This window comes from Leptonotus elevatus, chromosome 20, assembly GCF_054856555.1.
Source record: "Leptonotus elevatus isolate MCC_2025b chromosome 20, RoL_Lele_1.0, whole genome shotgun sequence".
Lineage (NCBI taxonomy): Eukaryota > Metazoa > Chordata > Actinopteri > Syngnathiformes > Syngnathidae > Leptonotus > Leptonotus elevatus.
Genome location: NC_141258.1, coordinates 1,438,890 through 1,461,620, shown reverse-complemented (window position 1 = coordinate 1,461,620; position 22,731 = coordinate 1,438,890). Strand labels below are relative to the sequence as shown.

Below are 22,731 nucleotides of genomic sequence, written 5' to 3'. Positions count from 1 at the left end.
TGTGGATACAGAGACCACACTAATCCATTAAAAACTTTAAAATTTAACGAATTGATGAAGTTTGATCGCCCTAAAATAATGTATAAAGCCCATCATGAAATTTTACCAGTCAATATACACAACCTTTTTTTTTTTAAAGGGAAAGTGAGTACAAATTAAGAGGAACTGACATTTTTTCCAAACCTAAAGAACAAAACAAAAAGAACAATGAATTTCAACTCAAGGTGTCAATTTGTGGAACAATCTGGATTGTAAAACAAAATCATCTCAGTCTATCTGTATTATTATTATTTTTTTATGTACAAAAGCACAATTACTGGGAAAACACATTGCTATCATTGATTTTGTGTTGATTATTTTTTGGTGTCGATCAGGGGCAGATATAACAAGTTTTACTTCTTTCTGTCCCCTTTCCTTTCTTTTTTTTTTTTTTTTTTTTAAAGAGTGAAATAAAATTTGAGTTGAAAAACGCTCGGGTCAAACTGACCTATGGACAACCTTTCTCTTCCCGAGAAACAACATAACAGAAGGCTTGAATAAAGAAGTGTAACATTTTTTTCAAGTTTTGTGCCACCTGTCATTTCTTATAATTCATACAGATCTATTTCATGACAGGCCAGCCCCCCACCCCCCCCTCCACCCCCGCACGCTCGCTGTTTATTTTCTGTGTTCCACATTGTGGTTTGCATATTCCAAGGAGCTCTCTTTTCATTCGTTTGTTTAAAAAAAAAGAAAAAAAAAGGACACTCCTTGAGGTATAGCATAATAAATGACTCTTTTGGTACGCCGCCACAATGTAGCATTGTGCGTTCACACGGAATATGCCGTCATTTGATAATTGTTAGATTAATGGCGCCCAGAGCGAGAACGTAAATATTTCACAGCTTAAATTTTTTTGGCGCCGAGAAAAGCAGGGGAAAATTTTTTTTGAAGGGGGGGTGGGGGGTTAGTGTGTTTTTCTTCAAATTTAGTTAACTCTATTTCCTGAATGTATATGCTTGAGCTCTTAAAAAAATCCAGCCGCAAGTGTGCTGTTTATCGGTGGATGAAAGGCAACGCTGTAATTATTCACCCCCCCCACCCCCGCCCCCCACCCCTCCTAATCGGACCTTGTCAGCAAGGCGTCTTATCGAGAAGAGGAAAATGACACCGATGTTATCGAGGAGGCCCGGAGTCCGAGCCTGCGGCGCGTGTACCCCCGCCAATCACGGGCCCCAGTCTCGCCCCCCCGCCGTATCTAGCGCCGCCACAAACGGCAAGCGCACGCCTTTTTTTTTTCTTCATGTGGACTTCAAAAAACGTTTTGCCAGTCATTAAAATTGCAGCCGCGTCGTCCCTTTTTCGGCGGTGGGGATCAGCCGGAGCGAAAATGGGATATGGGACGAGGAGACTGGCTAAATGTGTTAATTCCGTCCTCACATGTTTACGGCTTAATTTTAATCTGTTTGAGGAGGAAGGGACGGCTGGCGATTGCGAAGGGGGCGCAAGGGGCAACGAGAAAGCCGAGCGCTGCAATAAATCGCCATTATCTTTGACACCCTCGGACTGAGCTGTTCCGCGGGGATTTAGGGGCAAAAAAAAAAACAACTTGTTTACGCTTCAACAGTGCTAGCTGAGGTGCCGCCGGACAAAAGGCTGTCGGTACACAAAGGCCGGCTAGCATACGGACCCCTCAATGGGACGGGAAGAGCTGAATCAACAGACGCCAGCGACTTTTTGAGAAATAAATAATCAGCGTCACGATACTTTCGGGTGGCGGGAAATGTGAGTGACTATAAAATATTAGCTGCAGAGATCAACTTCCCAAGATGGATCTTATGACGGATGCTATAAAGCTTTTCGCTGTGTCTCCATTCCTGAGGAATCTCCAATTTAGTTTTCCATTTGAGAAAATGAACACCTTCCTCAAACAGACAGACCTTGAAGTGTCAACTGCTGAGCCCTGTTCAAGAAAAACAAATGTGGCCGAGCTCATTTTTGCAACTTCGCTAACCAAAGCAGCAGCACCAATGGAAGCAGATGTGGATATCGTACCGTACATAGTATTAAAGGCAACGTCACACATAGACAGTAGGGATAGACCGATAATTGGCCGATTATCAGCGCCGATATTGGGCATTTTGACGAATATCAGTATCGGTCTTTTTAAAAAAATCTATAACCATTTTAATCTCAGGGAATTATTTATTTAAATTTTCAGTTAACTTTATAAAAGATGCTGCTGACCCTGGGAACCTTCTGAACCTTTTATTTTTGTTCGACACAAAATAACTGTACAGAGCTATGGTAGTTCTTTAAGTTTCCATGTAACTTTTGAATTAAGACGTACTGATAACCTTTTTTTTTTAGTAAGTCTATTGTCTTAAAAAAAAAAAGAAAATTGCTCAATAACGTGCTTTAAGACATTACTACAAAGTAAATATTGGCATTTGTATTTTAAAAAAATTTTGACAACAATATTTTTTCCCCCTTTTTACTGCAAATGAATATTGGCTTCAAATACCGGTTATTGGCCTCCTTGACTACTAATAATTGGCATCGGTATCGCCCCTGAATAAACATATCGGTCTATCTTTAATACACAACAGAATTTTTTTTTTATTTTGCTCTTGCCAGTATGACTCCATTATAGTTTCACTTGACAGGAATTGAAATTGGTCTCTAATGCCGACAAATGGCACGGGTTTCCCGTCGACTTTTATGGTGGGAATCCCCTCTATTGCGGGGGCCGACCTCAAATTGTGTAAATGCCATATTTATTTGTCATTTTTTTGTGTTCTGGCTGCCGCCGAATGATTCGGTGTGGCGCCGACTCATCGAACCCCGCCCGTACCCCCTTCGTCTAATAGCGTCGCCGCCCCAAATCAAAGCGCTTTAAAACAAGCCGGTGCGGCCTTTAATAGCGTTCGTCACATCATCACAGCGTCCTCGCTTAGCTTAGCCTCTGCTACCGCTGCTGCCGCCGCTACTTTGTTGCTCGCTTCAATGATTTATGACAAAAAAAAAAAAAAAGAATCAAGAGAGAGAGAGAGCAGGAAAGGAGGACAGAAAGAAACAAAGTGGTCCCCCCCCCCCCCCCCCTCCTCCACTGACAAGCCCGGTTGTGATTGTGAGTCGCTGGCACCTTTGATTGACAAGCTCTAATCAGCTTATCTGCCATCCTAATAAAGTTGATGTCCCGCGGTGCTGCTCTCTACCTGGCACGCTGTAAACTTTGGAGGGGGGGGGGGGGGGGGGGGGGGGACCCCAGAGGCCCCAAAGCCCGAACCGCTCGGCTTATGGAAACAGGAGTGAAATCAAACCATAATGAGCTGCATTGAGGGGTTTTTTTTTCACGCTATTGATTGCTGTCCCTCACCACTTTTATAGACGCTTTCGTCTCCCTCTTCACTTTTTGCAATATATTATTACTGTATTCCAAAATGGATGACATTCATTTCCATCCCTCATACTTCCGACAAAAAATATCCCAAGGCCAAAAGAAAAGGTCATTTTTTTATTTAATATTGTGAGCAATCAGAAATGTGTATTACTTTTCACCATTTTGACAATCACCTTGTCAAATAGCTTCATTGTACAATTTAGAATATTGATTTACAGTCCCCCCCCCCCCAAAAAAAATTATGTGAAACTCAGTAAGTGCTATAAATGATTCTTCGTATAATTTATATGAATGACAACACATCTATAGTGTCATGCTCCACAGAACGAAACAAAACAATATTTTTTTTATAAAAATGATACTAAGTGAGAGGAAGAACGAATTTGTCACTATATCCAAGTTATGGAAATAATTCTATATAAAGTCATTTTTGAAGGGATGGATATAAAATTTTAAACGAAGGATTAAGGACAGGCCACTTGTCATGTTATGCTACTGTAAACAAAAAAAAATTTCTTTCGTGGTAAAACTGATAGAAAATCAGAATTCAAGCGTATGCGTAAATCATATAAATGAACTATTTCTCTTAACCAATTTGGAAACATTTTGTGATTCTACATATTATTTTCAATGATTATTTTTAGAGCTAAGCCAAAGCTAACTGTCGCGTATGTTTGCTTGTTGCTGCAACTTGCCTTTTAAGTTTCCTTCTTTTTTTTTTTCTTACTAACGAACTTCTATCCTTTATTTATGAGACAAACAGAAAACGCCTGCTTGTCAGTTGGGGGGGGGGGGGGGTGCGCGTGTGGTAAATAAATAGCGCCGCGTGTCCAAAGAGTGCGCTCACTCACTATCCCTTTGAGGGCTCTCACTGCTTTTGACAAGCCTTTGTTTTCTTTAAATACACTCGAGAAGCTGAGAATAGTTAAAAAAATAAAAAAATAAAAAACACACACATAAATGCTCAAATGTGATGATGATGATACATTGTGAAGATTTGTCTTTTCTTAGAACAAGAGCACCCCCCCTCCCTCACTTTCAATCTGACCCAGAAGCATCCTGGCTTTTTGTTCGCGGTCATTACGAGACGACGGCGCTCGAGTGGGGAGAAAAAAGAAAAAGCGGAATTTTAACACCGTTTCTTTGTTCTTTGAAATATATATATATATATATATATATATATTATATATACATAAAATGCTCTTTTTGTTCCCCTTCTCTATTGGCGGTCAATTGCACGCACGCGGTGTGATTGTGGAGTGTGCGCAACATAATGACCACGTCTGGACACAACCTGACGTGCGATTGGAGGAATGGCTTCCATTATTTCAACGGCCTTTGTTTCCTTTATTTGATATTTAAATATGATTTAAAGGAGGAACTCGCTTGCCGTTTTTTCAATGGTTTCCTCAATTGCTGACTCTTCGTACGCGTTTTGCCCATGTGACTTTTTTCAGGCTTCTGATTGGCTCAAAAAGGAGTTGTAGCGCAACCTCTGTTGCTTTAGCCCAGTTTTGCCAAGAACAAATCCCATATAACCTTCGACATATACATAAACTGATTCGGATTAGGATATTTAGGTACAGTTCCCATACAGAAGATATTAGGTCAAGGGCAGGCTGTTGGCCAAACTTGTTCCCAACAATATCACACAAATACAACTTTGAGCCACATATAATCATCCAATCTTGTGTGATTTCTGATTACGGATGTTGCACTTTCCTAAAAAGAAGACAAACTACTGGCAAACTACCATTTTAAGAAGGCAAACAATTGATTTTCTTATAAAAGAAGACAACCTAAAAGACAAAATATTCAACTGCACTGTCCTAAAAAGAAGACATTCTATTGATCTCGCACGTTCCCAAAAAGGGAAACTGTTGACGTTGCAATTTACCAAAAGAAGACAAACACTTTCTTAAAAAGAAGACAAACTATTAAAAGGCTTATATTATTAAATAATAAATTAAAATAAGATATAAAATATCAAATAAGTTATCAATGTTGCACCTTCCTAAAAAGAGAACCTGTTGACTTTGCAATTTACTAAAAGACAAACTATTGATGCTGCACTTTCTTAAAAAGAAGAGAAAGTAAAGTTACACTTTCCAAAAACAAAGTCAAAATGATTGTTCAATGTTCCGATAAAAGAAGACAAACTATTGATGCTACACTTTCTTAGAAAGAAGACAAACTATTTAAGTTGCACTGTCCTAAAAGAAGACAATTTAAAAAGGGAAACTGCTGACGTTGCAGTTTACTAGAAGAAAACAAACACTTACTTAAAAAGATGACAAACTGTAAAAGTTGCCATTTCCGAAAAACAAAATTTGTTGATGCTAATTTCCTAAAAAGAAGATAAACTACTAAAATCTAACTTTCCTAAAATGAATATATTTAAGTTGTTAAACATGATATATATTATATGCATTATATATATAGACATTTTGTTGTTTACATTTTATTACGAGGAGGTTAAGGTCAAGTGTTTGCAGTATTTTATGTGAAATTTTTACATGTCATCATTCAAATGTTTCCGGTGACCTAAAATAAGGGGGGGGGGGGGGGGTTACAAAAATGTTTTCCCTTACTGTACCAAACCATAACCTTCAAAAAAAAGTTACATACCAAACTGTGATTTTTCAACCAACCGTTCCCCCCCCCCCCCCAGGTTTTTATTCTCGATTTTGAGCATTTCCATCCAAGTGTCTTGAGAGCAAAATGTGTGCAGCGATGGAAAGCTGCACATATTCCCAGCGCATCCTTGTTCTTTGTTGCGGGTGCACGGAGTGTTTGACCCGAGCAGGCGTCGCCATTTCAGGTTGTGCAGCTGAGCGGAGGGCTGCAACGGACAGCCGAGGAAAGCGAGGGGTCACAGATTAAACGACCCCCCCCACTGCCCCCGCAACCAAACAACCGATCGCGCGGGACCTCGACGGGATTTCTCTTGGATGAGTCAGCCGCCAGTGACGGCGGGTCAGGGTTCGCGTGCGGGAGAAGCTCAAGACTTAGTTACGTGTCCTGGCATATAGGCAAGGAGAGCAGCAGTTGCCGATGTGCTTTCAGTCGTTTATTGACCAGGATAAGAAGCCAAAAAGTACAAATGCAAAATGAAATGTGTTGCTGTGGCAATTATCGACCAATTTGACGTCATACAGATAAAGCAGATAATAAAGAAATGTTTGAATGTATTTGTACATGTTAGACTTATAGTAGGACTCGAAAGTATATTTGTATATAAACAAACAATTATCGGCTTACCTATCGGTTATCGACATCGGCACTTTATAAAGTATTGGTTTATTGATGTCGGTTGAATATAGCATTATTGTGCATCCCTAATATTTTTCCCCATTGATCACTTATTTCAGTTTTTTTTTAACCCAATTACGCTTATTCATTTGTTTTTTTTGGGGGGGGGGGGGGTTACAAAAAGACGTGGCAATTACAATAAGCATCAATTATTTATTTTATTTTTGTTGCTATTCAAGGTTTCCTTGGGAACAACTCTTTTATTTTATTTTTTTTATACATTACAGTGTCATTTGTATTTACAAAAAACATGCAATATATTATATACATATTATATTGCGGTGACTTTGGAATATTCGGGAGGTGCGCAAGGGTCCGAAATTTGTTCTTATGCAGCTAGCTTAACTCTTCTTAACACCCGCGTCGAGTCACAAAAAGATCCCAGCCGCTCCATTCGCTCTGCGGGGCTTTCGCAGAATTCGCAGTATAGATGACGACGGCGGTTTACGCGCATTTTTAAACATCCGGCAGCTCGTATTTATGAATCCGCGAATAGTTACGATAGCAGAGGAAAAAAAAACAAAAAAACCATCAAAAGTCTGCGGTCCTTCCTCGACTTGAATTATTAAATGTGTCAATGTCGCACGCGCGCCATTTATAGTGTAAATTGACAAACTTTCTGGAAAACTACAACGGAACGACACTTGAAGAACTCGGCTTTGATACCTCTCGGAGGAATACGCTGCGGAGAGGAAGTGAGATGGGCTACACACACACACACACACACACACACGCACACACACACACCCACACACACACACACAAAATGTACACTAACTGGTTAAATCTATTTAAGAAACAAATGAGGTGACGGAATTATTGAACGATAAAAACAACCTTATTAATAAGTTTGTTGGGAGATGTTTTATTTAGAAATTCTTCCATCTGGATTAAGAAGTTTATTTTTGTAAGACCTTTAAAAAAAACACCACCCAAACACACACACACACGCGCATTGAAAAAGACGCACCCAGCGTGGCGTAGCGTATGCATGAATTTTCCTCTTTCGGATGTGTCGCTCGCTTTCTCACTCCCAGCCTGCCTCACCTTTGATGTGCACCCGAAAATGTCATCAGGCGTCAAGGAACCAGTATTTTTTTTTTTATACACTTCTCCGCCAAACACTACCCCCCCCCCCCCCACCACCACCACCACCCTCCCACAAACACACATTTCTACCCACCTCACATATGAGCAAGCCAATTTGCTGTCGCTCACTCATCCCTCGCAGAATCCAAAACAAGAATACGTACCCGTTTCCACCGCTATCTGGTAGCCGGCCTCGAGTCGCCGCGATGACCTTTCCAGCCTCTCCGTGTTGTCCAACAGATGCGCTCTCTACAACAGCCACAACAACAAAATGGAGGACGTGTGAGGAAAGAAACACAAACATTTGATTTGAGAGAGCGCCGGGACGCATTTCAAAAGAAACGCGTCGCCAGCCTTAAACGCGGCGACCGAGCGTGTCCGACGCAACGGCGCCAAGGTTGCCAATAACCTTCACAGGTAACAATGTGTTTATATGCTGATGGAATAGCAAGCGCATGCATGTCGGGGATGACGATGACGAAAAAAAACAACCGCCGCCACTTTGAGGCGGTTTGTTTCCAGGGCGACAATTATTATGGATAGTTCAGAGGTGGCAAATCCAGGTCCAGAAAGTAAAACCCTGCCACAGTTTGGCCTTAGCCTTGATGCTAGCTAGCTTGTTAGCTCCCTAGCAGGTAAACAAGCACCATGGGAGCTAGCTAGCTAGCACCTGAAAGTAAAAACCCTGCCACAGTTTGGCTTAAACCCCTTATGCTACCTAGCTAGCTCCCTAGCAGGTAAACAAGCACCATGGGAGCTAGCTAGCTAGCACCTGAAAGTAAAAACCCTGCCACAGTTTGGCTTAAACCCCTTATGCTACCTAGCTAGCTCCCTAGCAGGTAAACAAGCACCATGGGAGCTAGCTAGCTAGCACCTGAAAGTAAAAACCCTGCCACAGTTTGGCTTAAACCCCTTATGCTACCTAGCTAGCTCCCTAGCAGGTAAACAAGCACCATGGGAGCTAGCTATAGCACCTGGGGCTAAAGCCAAACGGTGGCAGTGTTTTTACTTTCTGGACTTGGATTTGCCACCTCTGGGATGCATCGATAAAGTTGTACTGCTACCTTAGCTGCCATGCTACCAAATCAATTCCATTTCCGCTGCCTTCAGTCGAGCAGACTCTAAAGCAAGACTCGCATGTCGACACAAACACGGTCTGCGTTTGATGGCCTCTCTCATTCCCGTTGAATTTTGACACTCAAAAACAACCGACAGCAGTTGATGCCCACCACACGAGCGACGGGGACAAGGGGGAAGAAGTCAAATCTGGAGATTGGGTTTGGCTGTCAAAACACGTAGCAGCTAATCACGCCGAGGAAATGGAACAACATGCAAGGACGGGGGGAGGCGGCTTGGAAATGAGTCGACACACTTTTCAAAGTTTGACAATAAGAGGAAGGGGATGGAGAGAGCTCGGCTTCCATCTTTTTGACAGATGTCATTTAAAATAGCGGAGAGGCTTTTTAGTAGCTAAAAGCCAGGGCAGGGTAAGGATGGGCAAATAAAGCAAATGTGAATGTGGAGGAAGTGACTTGTTTTTTTTGCCGTGAAAAATGTTTGGTGATGTATATCGTTTTTGAGAGTGAAAAGGGAAAGGGGAAAAAAAAAACAATAATACCATAATATAATATAATATCAAAACTATGTATCATTTCGTTAGCTTTCACGATAAAATACTGATGCGTCACAAATGATCAATATTCCGATGTTCCGTGTTTCGTTACACACCAACATTAATCGAGGTAACTTGATTCCTTGACATCATTTTGTTCGTAAAATGTTAGCCATATATTGTGGCAAATTTAATATCGCCATATCACGATATTGCCGCTATCGTTACATCTCTATTAACCAGCATACTAAAGTAAGACATCTAGATATTTCGATGTATCGTTTCATTCGCTCTCACGTAAAGTATCGATACTGGGGGAAGGCCAAAATTTCAATATCGAGCTTGGTCAGGGAACGAAATAAGCTTGGATATAAAGAACTCCTTCCTTCCCTTGGCTTCTATCAGATGTCATTTCAAAAAACCGGGGATGCTTTTTTTTCTTTTCCCGTTAGTATCTAAAAGCAAGGGCAGGCTAAGGATGTGTGGGGGGAGCAAGCGGCAGGAAGTGAGTTGTTTTTTGGCGTGGAAGTGGGAGGCGATGGCGGATGGCGACAGCGCCGCGTTTGGGCTCTATAATGAGCCCCCACGGAAGAGCCGAGGCGGCGGCGGCGGCGGCGGCGCCGACGTATTGACGCGCGATGTTGAAGCCAACACACCTCGACCGTGGCTGCAGTGCGCGCGCGGGCACGCTGACAGAGTGGCGCACTCCCCCGGCTTCTTCAAAGAAGCCCAAGTGATTAGTATGTTATCATTACCATTGGAAACGTGATTTTTCTATTCCCTCTTGGCAAAAGGTGACACGTCTCGGGGAGAGACGGCCGGCAGACTCGCTGCGATGGGAAGCCACTTCAAAGACTTCTCCCCCTGAATCGCTCTCGCTTCTCTTCCTTCGTTCTGGGCCGGGGGGGGGGGGGGGGGGGGGAGCGCTGGAGGTGGCAGAGTAGGATGTGTGTGTGTGTGTGTGATCATTAAGAATAATGCGCCCCGAGTTAGACGGCGAAAGAACCCGAGGCGAAAGGGTGAGGGTTCAGCCGCTAAGAATGCAATAATGACACGCTGTGACGCTCCTAATAGTGACACAAGCCCACCGGGGGCAAAAAAAAAAAAAAACAACTTGAAAAAAAACCTCACTTAAGGCAAGACAATAAGAAGAAGCCTAAAATCAAGAATTTCACCAGAACTGTTGCAGAAAATATGTGCTGGTTGTTATCGCAAACATTGAGATCAATATATTGTTAGGGCTGGCTATCGATTCTAATTTGCTCAATCGAATCGATTCGCTTCAATTCAATCGAGGTTGATTAATTATGGGACATCAATTCTTCTTATGCAGGCATGATTATAAACTCCACAGACAAATTCCAAATTCAATTTTGCCGAGCCCGTAAATGTTTAAATAATTCAATAATTGTAAATAAAGATTGCTCTTAAAGTGCAATAAGTAAGTTATTTTATTAATGTAAGAAAAATACTTTTAAATTCATGTAAACTTATGGGGAAAAGGAGAGAGTAAAATAATCGATTCATGGTTTTATGATATCAGGCTCGAAAAGGAAAATCGATTTGATATCGATTATTTGATTTTTAAACAAAACCCTAGTTTGTAATATAAAAATAAAAAAAAATGTTGTTCAATCCAACTCTGCAGGACGGAAAGAAATGACCTCAGGCCGAGCATTTAAATGCATTACAGGATAAATGTTGTAAAAATGCAAGTGCAAACTCCTCCTTTTTTTCATCTGAGACCTACAATTTCTTGTGAGGAGGCGCAAAATTGGTGTTGTTGTTGTTTTTTTGCGTGTGCGTGCGCGGTGAAGCGCTCCTCACTTGTAAGTTATTAACAGGAAGCCGAGCTGGCGCTCAAAAGAAAACTCTCTCTCCCCTCTTCTTTTCCGCTCTCCTGCCTCTTTTTTTTTCTCCCTTCTTTTTTTTCCTCCCAATATCAAACGCGGGCGGTTTCTAACACCATTTTCCGAAGTTCAGATGATTTCCTTATTATTTCAATAAGGGGCGGAGGAGGAGGGGGTTGAGTCAAAGTGAATAATGATGACAGCTGTGATTCCGACTGACTGTGTGATCTTCCGCGCCGTTTGTTTGGGACTTGTAAGACGAGGAATTACAAGTGTCAAACAGCTGTGAATATGGCTGCTAAATATTTAAACATGTTTTGCAGCTGAAGAGAGAAGGGTGAAGAAAAAAAAGTATAGTTGCCCCCCCCCCACTCTTTCTTTAAAGCCAAGCTTAAGTGCGTATAAGCTGTGCCAGCCTTTGAAGACTGGCGTCGAAAAGGCGAAAAGGGGGCACCCGATCGAGGACGATTACGCCGACGGAGCCGTCGGAAAAGGAGAGTCGACAGGTGAGGTAAACGCGAGGTGTCTCCTGACCCCGAGGTGAGGAGGAAATTAACAAAAGTGTGGGAGGAAGACAGGCAAACTCCAGTACAACTAAATAAAACGGGAAGAGAGGATAACAGCATCTGGGCCTGTTGGGTTGGCGCGCTTAAATTATGAATGGCTTTGAAAAAAGGAGCGCAACTCCAGAGATTGCAGAGAGAGAGCGAGAGAGAGAGAGAAAAAAAAAAGCAGCTTGAACGTTTAAAGGCGGCGCATTGCAGCACCTGCGAAGAAAGGCAGCAGTCGGTCGTGCCTCGCAGGACCGGAACGGGGTTCGCCAAAACTAAATATTGACATTAACCATGTAGCGTATCGCACGTCTGACTACCAGTTCTCAGGTTCACGATTCAGGTTCGGGGCTGCGAGGCTTCTTTATTCCAAAAACATTCCAAAAGTTAAATAACAACTCCATTGAAGTAAATAGCTCCCTATTGTTTTCTACAGTAAATACAGTTTTACAAAAATTTTAAATATCGGAAAATTTTACTTAATCGTAGTTTTAATTTCAAACAAAAACAGAAGGTGCAGGGCCAGCAGCATCTCTGGAAATTTAAAGAATTAGTTCCCTAACACTTTTTGAAATGGATCTAAGATAAGATCAAAATGCTGAATACTGACAATCAGTCCATCCCTACTTAAATCAATGGTAGTTGTCACAAAAAACGACCAGCAGCTGTCATCAGAGTATAAGAGATCAACCAGGGCCTCTTTTTGACAATGTATTCACCAGGAATGTGAATATTGATGAAACTTAGCTATATTCTAATGCTAATTTCTGCAAAACGGAAACAGATTGAAATATCATTTGTTTTCCTGATGAAAGAAGAGACTCTAATCTTTCTTTTGGCAGGTTCCATGTTTTTATAGCAATAGAACACAGTACTCAGTGGGCCTTGCAAAATCTGTCAAAATCCAGTTAAACAGTTGGAAGCATCAGTGAAAATGGCTGAATAATGATATGGTACGACTACTCGGAATGGAAAATACAAAAATGGAAAATACAGTTCTTCGTTGACTGATGAAGTCGTGGACTCAAAGGCTGCCGTACTTTCCCAACTGACTGTCTTCGAAAAAGGGCAAACTCTTCACTTACGTTTGAGAGAAAGAGGAACTAGAGAAGTTGGCCTTTCCGTGAATTCATTATCTTTGACTTGGCCTTTAAGCGCTTCAATCAGACCAAAGCGCGTCCAAATGAGCCCAATTTAATTTCCTGCGCAACAGACGAGGAGGGCAAATGGAAATTTCAGTGGCATGAAGGTAAGGGGGGGGGGGGGGCTATTTTAAATAGTCAGAGAAGCACTTACCTCTTCACGTAACTTTATCAACTGCATCACGAGAGTCAGGCAAAGAGATGGAGAGAGTGGAAAAGAAAATGAGAGAGCAAACATACCCAGGAAGAGAAATCCGTCACGCGGCGCCGCACGGAAATTAACCATGACGATTTTTCTGTTTGCACGCCGAGCGCTCGGAAATCAGCAGACAAACGTGCTAAACGCAGCCGAGCGCTGACTTTTTTTTCTCCCCCCCCCCAACAAACAAAGATCAAGTTGTCGCACTGTCACATTAAACAACGGCAAGGAAGTGGAGAGCCGCGCCTGGCAGGATCAGCTAGCGTTAGCCGGGAAGTCACACAAAATGATGATGTCGCACCAGCGCTATAGTATGCGCTTACATTATGTTCAAAATATGTCAAAACATGGACTTTGCCATTTCTCACCTGTCACTTTGGTAAATTCTCTGGAATGGGATTTTGCACAGTGGAGTTTTCACGGCGTTGGAGCAACGGGAATTAGTCGTACACATTTTTGATAAAAGACGCACTGAAACTCAAGTCGATCAAAAAGGAATTTCAGAGGGGAAAAAACATTTTCGCCGCATAGGGGCAAACTTCCGCAGAAATAAGATGCTGACATTGTTTAAGATGACTACAAAACTCAACAAGCAGGTTTTAAACTCTAAACTCTTGCAAATTTGCTCGTTTTTGGGTGTTACAGAAAGAGCACAAAAACTGCAATGAACAGTTGTGGATTTCGGCTGCCAAAAAGCACACCCAAAAAATTGATATACGATGTGTATGTTATGTTCACGATTCACAAGATTCCCAGATTTGTGTTTTTCTTTGCATTTATATTTAAGGTGAGTTTGAAAGTAGAACACATCGCAAACATATCGTTGCAAACTTGCGACATTGGCACGTGCGATATTCGTATCGCTTCTAAGTTATTACAAGTCATTTCCAGAAGTGGATTAGAGCCAGTGAAGAGGGAAAAAAAAAAGGTTGCCAGGATTCGGACTTTAATCACAGCATTCTGAGATTGAAGTGAGAATTCTCATTTTATTTTCAGAATTCTGAGAATAAATGGAGGATCCTGCCACCCTTGTTTTTCCTCTTCACTGGCCCTAATTCCGTATGAATTAGATAAGAACGACGTTGAGACAGATTTTTTTTCTGCTTGAAAACATCTTTCTTTAATTCGATAATAAAAATGCCATTTCTTTAGGTACATGTTAAAAATCACAACAATATCGATATCGCGATATTCAACAGCGATATGAAAGGGACCAATGTCTGTGGTATATTTATGTTTGACACTGTTAGCATAGGCAACTCTAGGCCCTCCAATATTCCCGTTTCGTCAAAAAGAAAATATTTTTGAGTAATTGATGCTAAACACCAAAAGTGTGCTAGCGCTTAACAAATAAACCAACGATGGCTCACTGTTCCGTAAATATCAACAGTGTCCATAATGTGCAGAACAGCCGCAAAGTCCAAAACTTATTTAGTAATTAATCCCAAATGTTTTTAACTTTTTCATGAATTGCTTATTTTGTGAGTTGCTTCTTTTCTTTTCCACAAAGAATGTTGTGGAAAAAGTCACTTGTAACGCAAGGTAAACAAGTATAAATGTGTCTCTTCCTACAGAGCCGCTAACAAGATGCGACTTAATTCCATCCACACAGCAAGCTTGGCTTATTTAAAAGGGCAAAGTTTAATACAACACTAAGGCGGGTGGGGGGGCAGGGTGGGGTGGGGTGATGGTGGGGGGGTTCGGTTCTTATTGGAGAGTAGCAGATCCTACGATCGCTCAATGGCCCGCCAAACAAAACTTCTTCTCAGCTCGTTTGTGCCGCCTGACTGATTGCAAATCCTCACGGGAGGACTCGCAACAAAAGCCTGGTTGAGATGCGGGGTTTTTTTTTTTTTTTCCATCTTGATTTTCCTTCGCCCGGCGGCGTCTTTAGCGCGGCCAACGACGACGCTGGCATTGTGGAACGGCGTGAATGTCGTAATTATGCCGTCTTCGTCTTGTGTTTTTGTGGCGCCAGCCAGCATTCAAAATTGCACTGCTGCAATTTTTCTGTTATGATAATCAGCATTTTTTTTTTTCAAACAAATGATTTTTTTTTCTCCAACCAACCGCACCCCCTCCCGCCGCCCCCCTTACCCCAATACGGAATTCGACACAAGTGGTAATGCGCTTCCTTTGTAGCTCGGGAAAAATCTGGTCGGTGCCGGCTCAAACCGGCGCAATCTCTCGTGGCCAAGCCTTCTGCTGCCACTGAAATCGAAACTATTCGGCGTGTCGTTTATGTGTGCGTGCGGGAGGAAGAAAAAAAAAAAAAAGACGGGGAGAGGAAAAAATGTGCCTAGCACGTGATAGTGCCAATTCCGCCTCTGCCGGCGTACAGATAACGAAGAAATGTGCGACTCTATTAAATGGTCCTTTAGCCATTATCGCAACTTGCCTATTTACTTAAGCTGGAAATCCTTTCGCCTCGTCACCAGCACATTTGTGAGCCGTAATGATCGGCAGGAGCGACGGGCTACGCCGCACCATGCGGGCCCCGGTTTACAAATCGCCGGCAATTAAATTGACCCCACTTTGCCCCCAACTTCTGGTCCCCTCTCTTTCTTATCGCCGCCATCTCATTAGATGAAGAAATTTCTTCTTCTTTTTTTTTTTTAAATACTCAACTCGTGAGTACTTAACAATTATTGGAATACAATTTTAAATGCAAAACCAGGCCAAGGAATCGTACAGACCATCAAACATTGGTTTATTATTACTGTACTATATATTTTCAATAACGTATTCTTCATGATTATTGATTGCACAAAAAAATACATTTAAAAATACATAATAAAATATAATAAACTAAGTAAAATTGCGTACTTTCTTATTCAGGAAGACTGTGTTGTTTTTTTTAGAATGTAATTTTTTAAATATTAATACACATTATTGACACACTTCTGTGTTATAGTTCTTAATGTTAGTAAAAAAAATCCCCTTTTTTCAGAAACAACGTATTTTATTTAAAACCGTGAGAACTAGAGAAATATTGCAGCAAGCATTTGATATCTAAATACATTTAAAAATACATCATAAAATATAATAAATTGCTTAATTTATTATTCACGAAGACTGCTGGTTTTTTTTGGAATGAAAAAAATATTTAAAAAAAAAATGAATACACATCATTGACACACTTCTGTGCTACAGTTCTTAATGTTAGTTTTAAAAAAAATCCTATTTTTTCAGAAACAATGTATTTTATGTCAAAACGTGAGAACTCGAGAAATATTGGAACAAGCATTTGATATATCGAAATGCAAAATGAGGCCAAGGAGGACAACAGAGTCGTCATGCCTGCCATTCAACACTGGCCTGTTAAAATAATATGAAAGAAATGCATACACCACAAATGTGTATTTTTTCATTACTTTATATAACAGTCTATATTTCATTTGACCAAACGAGTCGATATAGTATTCAAAATTGAATAACAGCCATAATAAATAAGAATGTACATTTTGGGATTTTCTACAACTCTTTCATTTTTTCAAAATATGATATACTACCACTTTGGATTTTAAGTTCACAGTGTAAAGTTTGACTTAGCTTTAGAAATAAATGTCATTGTATTTACTTTATATTTTAGCCCAGTAAAAATAAAATAAAACAGTTCTCGTTCAAATGTAATAATGTCCAACAAACGTAATAATTCATTGGGAAATTTTCAGTTTGAATTCCTTTTATTACCTTTAATTAGAATAATAGGCAACACTAGATATAAAAAAATAAACTGGATCTTTTATGCTATTTTGACCATTTCTCGTTTTCTGCATGTAAATGCTCAAAATGACAATATTTGTATTTGAGGGGGGGGATAGAAACTGATCATTTTGCAGTCGTCTTTTAATTTTTCCTATGCTGTGTGTAAAAAGCTATTTTTAACAGAAAGATGAATTGGATTCCAAACGAGACGACGTGATACTTCTTTTTGGGCTTGTTTTTTTTTTTCTCTCCTTGATGGGCGGCCGTCAGCGTCTCAAACGTGACATCGGTGACAGCCGATCTCCTTTCCGACGTGCGTGCGTCACTTTAATGTCTCGCTAATTTGCCAGGAAAATATGCATATCAATTAGGCGGCCTGGTTCGGCGCACGCGCGCGCGCGCACACACACACGCACACACACACATTCACATATGTTTGGAAGATGGTGGGTCATCATTGAAATGGTAATAAGGGGACGTTAAGAAGAAAAAAATCATGCCATATTTTACTCCTAAAGATAATCTAATTTATTTTAAGCTAATGCAATTTTGCATTTTGAATTGTCACAATCTATAAATGAGTCAAAAGATGTATAGTCCAATTCGTAGTGTGTGTTCCATCCAGCCCTGGCTTATTATTAGTAGTAATAGTATGATTTTCAGCATTTTAAAAAAAAACTCACTTAGAACAAAACATGCAAAACTTGGCCAAAAAGGAAAGCAAGGCTGAGTGGTAAAGTTCATACAACCCTGTCTTTTTTTTTTACTGTATTTTTCATTATTTTCAGCAGTGCTCATTTTCATAGCTGCTATGCAATAAATAACCAAATTTTTATTCTTTTTTTTTTCTCTGATAGAAATTTGCTTTGAACAAGATTTCAAATGCAAAACTGGGCCAAGGAGGAAAACAAGAGTTCATGCAGTACAGGCTTATTATTCATGTATTTTTCCAGACTGTCAAGAACTTTTTTTGGGGGGTGGGGGGGGGGGGGGGGGTGAACAATTACGAAGAAAATCACTTTGATTTTGTGATCATAACATACTTGACCTATGTTGCACTTTAAAGACATGACTAAAATTGCTGTGAATTAATATATTACTTTTGTTAATGCAGGAAAAATTGTCATTTATGTTCCACGCTTAAAAGTGACTTTTATGGAAAACACTGCGTGGTGTTTTAATAAAATTTCATATTTCGATGAGTAAACTTTGAATTATTTTTGTACTTTTAGCAGAATTTGAGGTAATTATTTTTAATAGCGTGTGTAAATGAAAGGAACACATTTCAGTTTTTTGTGCAAACTTTGTTTTGTGCATTTGACAAAATTTAAGTCAAAAGAGTTAATTTATTGTTAAAATTTTATAGAGCTTAAATGTTTGTTAGTTTTTTTAAATACATTTGAAACTGCTTTTTAAGGACCACAAGGCTTATTTAGCTATTTAAAGACGGGGGGGGGGGGGGGGGGGGGAAAGGTGAGTATTATTATTTTAAAATAGTTTAATGCTTAAAAGTGACTTTTATGGAAAATACTACATGGTGTTTTAATAAAATTTCATATTTTGAGGAGTAAACTTTGAATAATTTTTCTACTTTTAGAAGAGTTTGGGGTGATTGTTTTTAATAGCATGTGTAAATGAAATGTACAGATTTTACGTTTTTGTGCAAGTTTTGTTTTGTGCATTTGTCAAAATGTTGTTATATTTTGTTAAAAATGTTAAAAGACGTGTTTTTTTTTTAAATACATTTAACACAACTTTTTAAGGAACACAAGGCTTATTTATCAATTTAAACTCAGGGGGAAAGGGTGAGAATTCATATTTTTTAATTGTTTAATGCCGAAAAGTGACATTTAAGAAAAATATTGCAGATTTTTAATAACATTTGAATACTTTTTTTCACTTTTGACACTTTTTGGTGATTTTTTTTCTTCTTTTTTTTTTTCTTAACGGATGTGCAAGAGAAGCAAATTTGAGCATTTTGTGTTTGAGGGACTATTTATGGGGCGACACCCAGCTGTGGTGCGACTGCCGTTTGGTATTGATATGCTGCTTTGCATTGTGTGCGTGTGCGTGTGTGTGGGTGCTGGCAATCTGGCCGGTCCCATGCCCCGCGTCGGCCCAGCTTTGCATTAAACAGTGTTGCTTCCGCATGACTTGGTGACAATACGCCGGCGTGGTTCTCAGATCTGGCGAGGATGAGGGGAGCCCACCCCGACCGCCACCCCCCTGCCCCCCCCCACCTCCTATCAACCCCCGGGCCTCGGAGTCGGCCTCCCACACCGGTCGGTGGCCAGTCGGGCCGGGGCTGATTAGCGCCTCACCTGGCCCTCCGAGGAGCTGGCGTCGTCCCCCAGGAGCTCGTTGCGCACCTCGTCACTGTAGGCGATACGTGACCTTTTCTGCCAGGAGGAAGCAAAAAAGAAAAAGGGAGGGGGGGGGGGGGGCAAAAAGGAGAAAGCAAACGGAGAAAGATGGATTAGTGCTGTTGTATGGTGTAGCGAGAAAAAGAAGAAGAAGAAGAAACCGAGCATGCATTCCTTAAGCAAGGGGGCCCCCTAATGGAAATGGCCGACAAACGGGAGGCACAACAAACAACTTCTGGAATGACAAAAAGAACAAATCTCCAATCGACGGTCTTCTTCAGCATTATTCTGTCCTATTTATGCAGTAGATTGGCTACTTTAATTACACTTACTACAATAATTTATACATATTAAACATCACAGTGAGTCACAATCACCTGTTCAGAAAAATAGAATTAAAAAAATTAAATGTATGGCCTTATTGTTTTCCTATTTTTTTATATTGTTTTGTTTGTTTTTATTACATCTTATATATTTATATGGTAGTGACAAAAGTGGTTAAATACTGTAAGGTTAAACATAGAGGGGGTGTTTTGGACCTGTTAAGTTTAGAACTGGGGAAAAAATATTTTGAAGCTCAAACCTCAAGAAAATGTTTTGGGGTTTTTTAATTAAAAAAAAATAGGAGGGCCTTTTTTATTTTTCTTCTTTTAATTACTATTATTGTTTAACCTGCATAGTGTATTTAATATTTACATGGCCTGAGAAGAAGATCAAAACTATGTTTTTTTTTAAATGTAAATAGTTTTTTTTTATGCATACATGTATTAAGAGGGCATTGTTGTTGTTTCTTTTATTATTATTTATGGTATATTTACATGTATTTACTAAAAGAGGAGATGTTTGATTCACACACATTAAACACAGCGAGCCACACTGACCCATAAACATGAGGAAAACTATAACATAAAGGTTCAAATGAGAATGTATTGTTGTTGGAAGTGGTCCTTGCTCAGCTGGGGGGGGGGGGGTCAAGTGGGGGGGGGGGGGGCTGTTGTACTGTACTCGGTAAACTTGTGCCACAGGGGTAGTGCCAGCATAAATAAACCAAATCTCGTCACTGGGATGGGGGAAGTGGGGGGTCTATTATGAGGAAGTAGCACTTGTCAGCACTAAATCTTTTCTTGGGAGGGGGCACTGGAAGGAGGGAGGGGGGGGGGGCTGTCACTGCTGTCATCCCAGTGCACTAGCAAACTCTGTGATAACGCCAATGCTGGGACTCAGACAGGGAATAATTCATCAGCTGGTGGTGTAGGGTTGCACACGCACACACACACACACACACAGGCACAATAACAGGGAATGCCGTGTCCAAAACGTGTGTGTGTGTGTGTGTGTGTGTGTGTGTGTGTGTGTGTGTGTGTGTGTGTGTGTGTGTGTGTGGCGAGGTTGAGGAGGGGCGCAGACAAAAATAAGACACCCACTTCACAAGCGGCTGCGGGAGCGGGCTGCCGATGGCGCACTTGTTTACAGACGCCCGGCCTGTGAAAAACAACGTGTCGACGTGCCCTCTTAAACGGAACGTGCGGCGACAGCACGCGCTCTAAAGTGTTTACCAAGCCGCATTCGCACCACCGACAACCCGTAGTCCACCCCACCCGCTTCCTTCCCGCCCAGCCCACTCGCACCCTTGTTCTGCCTCACTGCTGCTTCAGAAGGTGGGACAAAACTCAAAAGACAAACAGCATGACTGTACAACTTATTTCATAAAACGCCATTTGGTTGGATTTTAGTTTACGTTTGGAATGAATTCAACAATGAGCACACTTGCATAAGGCCACATTTATTATTGGGGTCCTTCCTATCAAGGACACAAATCAATTGCAATAAAGGCCTATATTTTTTAGCTCGGATATTATTTGTCACAGATTTTTTAGATAAGTTGTAAATTTTTGAGGAAAATCATAATGCAAGGGGGAAAAAAAATTTAAGGAAAGAAATGAATACTGTGAAGAAAACAGTTATTAATAACTGAGAAACAAATAACATGATGAAAATAATGCATGTATTTTCAATAAATGATGAAGGAATGACAACATTTGATTGTAAGTGAATGTTTTTAAAAAGTTGTCTTTTTTTAGGGGGGGGAAAAGTACATTTGACAGGAAAATAGAAATTGATATTTTATTTCATATTTTCATGATAAAAAGATACATATTGTGAGGGAAAAAAAGTTATATTTTTTAAAATACTACTTTAGAAAATTTTCAAATGTTTTCAAGAAAAAAGTTAAATATTGTGAGAAAAAAGTGATATCTTTGAGAAAAAAATCTTTAATATTTTTCTACATCTTTTTCAGCAAAAGTTAGACAGATTTCATAGAAAATAGAAAAAATAATTAAGAATTGTTACCATATTTTCAAGATAAGAGAAATATGTTAGAAAATGCTGATCTTTTTTTTTTATACTGTTTTAGACAATTTTCAAGTATTTCCAAGACAAAAGTTAAATATTGTGAGAAAAAGTCTGATATTATTGAGAAGATAAATCTTTAATATTTTCTATATTATTATAAAAATTTCATAGAAAATAGAAAAAATTAATGATATTTTTTTCTCCACATTTTCAAGATAAACATAAATATTATGAGAAATTATTCTAGAGAATTTTCTAATATTTTCAGGTAAAAAGTTAAATATTGTGAGATTAAAGTTTGATATTTTTGGAGAGAAAAAAACTTCAATACTTTCTAAAATAAATAAATAATTAAATCATGAAATTTATACACATTTCACAGAAAATAATGTATATTTCAGATTTTTATCAGACACCTATTTTAATACTTGAAAACGAATGGATGGATGTTTGATTAACAACAAATAAAGCCACATTCACACATCAAGATGACTGTAAGCATCAACGGCGTGAATTTGCAACAGCGCTCCTGATTTCGCAGAGGAATAAAGAAACCGAAAGCAAAAAAATAATAAAACACCCACATCTTCCATTTAAGTGGAGCTTCATCATAAAGAGCCTGGGTGCAACTTAGGGGGAGCGCCGACATACAGCCGTAATTGAGACGGGGACGCGTCACGAGCGCCATTGATTCCAAAGTCTTCAAAAACAACAAACGGCGACGGCAGGTGTTTCTAAATAGCTGTTTGCGTGTGAAGCACTTTCGCAATGCGACGAGTAACAAAGGCAAAAACGTATTAAAGGACGGGAAAATGTCAGCGCAATGAAAGCGACGTTTCCCACCTGCACCCCCGCGAGCGTGGAGGGGTTTTCGGATTTCCCCTCTGGAAAACAACACATCGCCCAATGATGAGCACCAAACATCAACAACGTCTTCCAACATTTGCTCTTATATGCTGACACATTTCATAATAAGCAGAAAAATGTGTGAATTCATTATAAACAGTGGATATAAAAAGTCTACACACCCTTGTTTCATTTTTGTGACGTAAAAAAAAAAAACACACAAACAAACTTTGCCCGTCATTAACTCATTCACAGGCAGCCATTTCCACTGAAGCAACCCTCTTCGCTCCCTCTCTGTTTTACTGAATTTTGACTGATTTTG

At 40.1% G+C, this 22,731-nt stretch overlaps 1 protein-coding gene across 3 annotated transcripts in view; it reads right to left on the bottom strand.

Moving 5' to 3' along the window:
- vti1a (vesicle transport through interaction with t-SNAREs 1A) overlaps nt 1-22,731 on the bottom strand; it is a 106,623-nt gene that overhangs the window by 67,185 nt on the left and 16,707 nt on the right. For 2 of the 3 annotated variants that reach the window (XM_086064520.1, XM_086064518.1), the window contains exons 4-6: nt 19,167-19,244; nt 13,093-13,113; nt 7,948-8,032 (exon numbers count right to left, since the gene is read on the bottom strand). In XM_086064520.1, coding sequence (XP_085920646.1) covers nt 7,948-8,032; nt 13,093-13,113; nt 19,167-19,244 — 184 coding nt within the window. The remainder of the gene's footprint in view (nt 1-7,947; nt 8,033-13,092; nt 13,114-19,166; nt 19,245-22,731) is intronic. The other variant, XM_086064519.1, reaches the window with a different exon arrangement.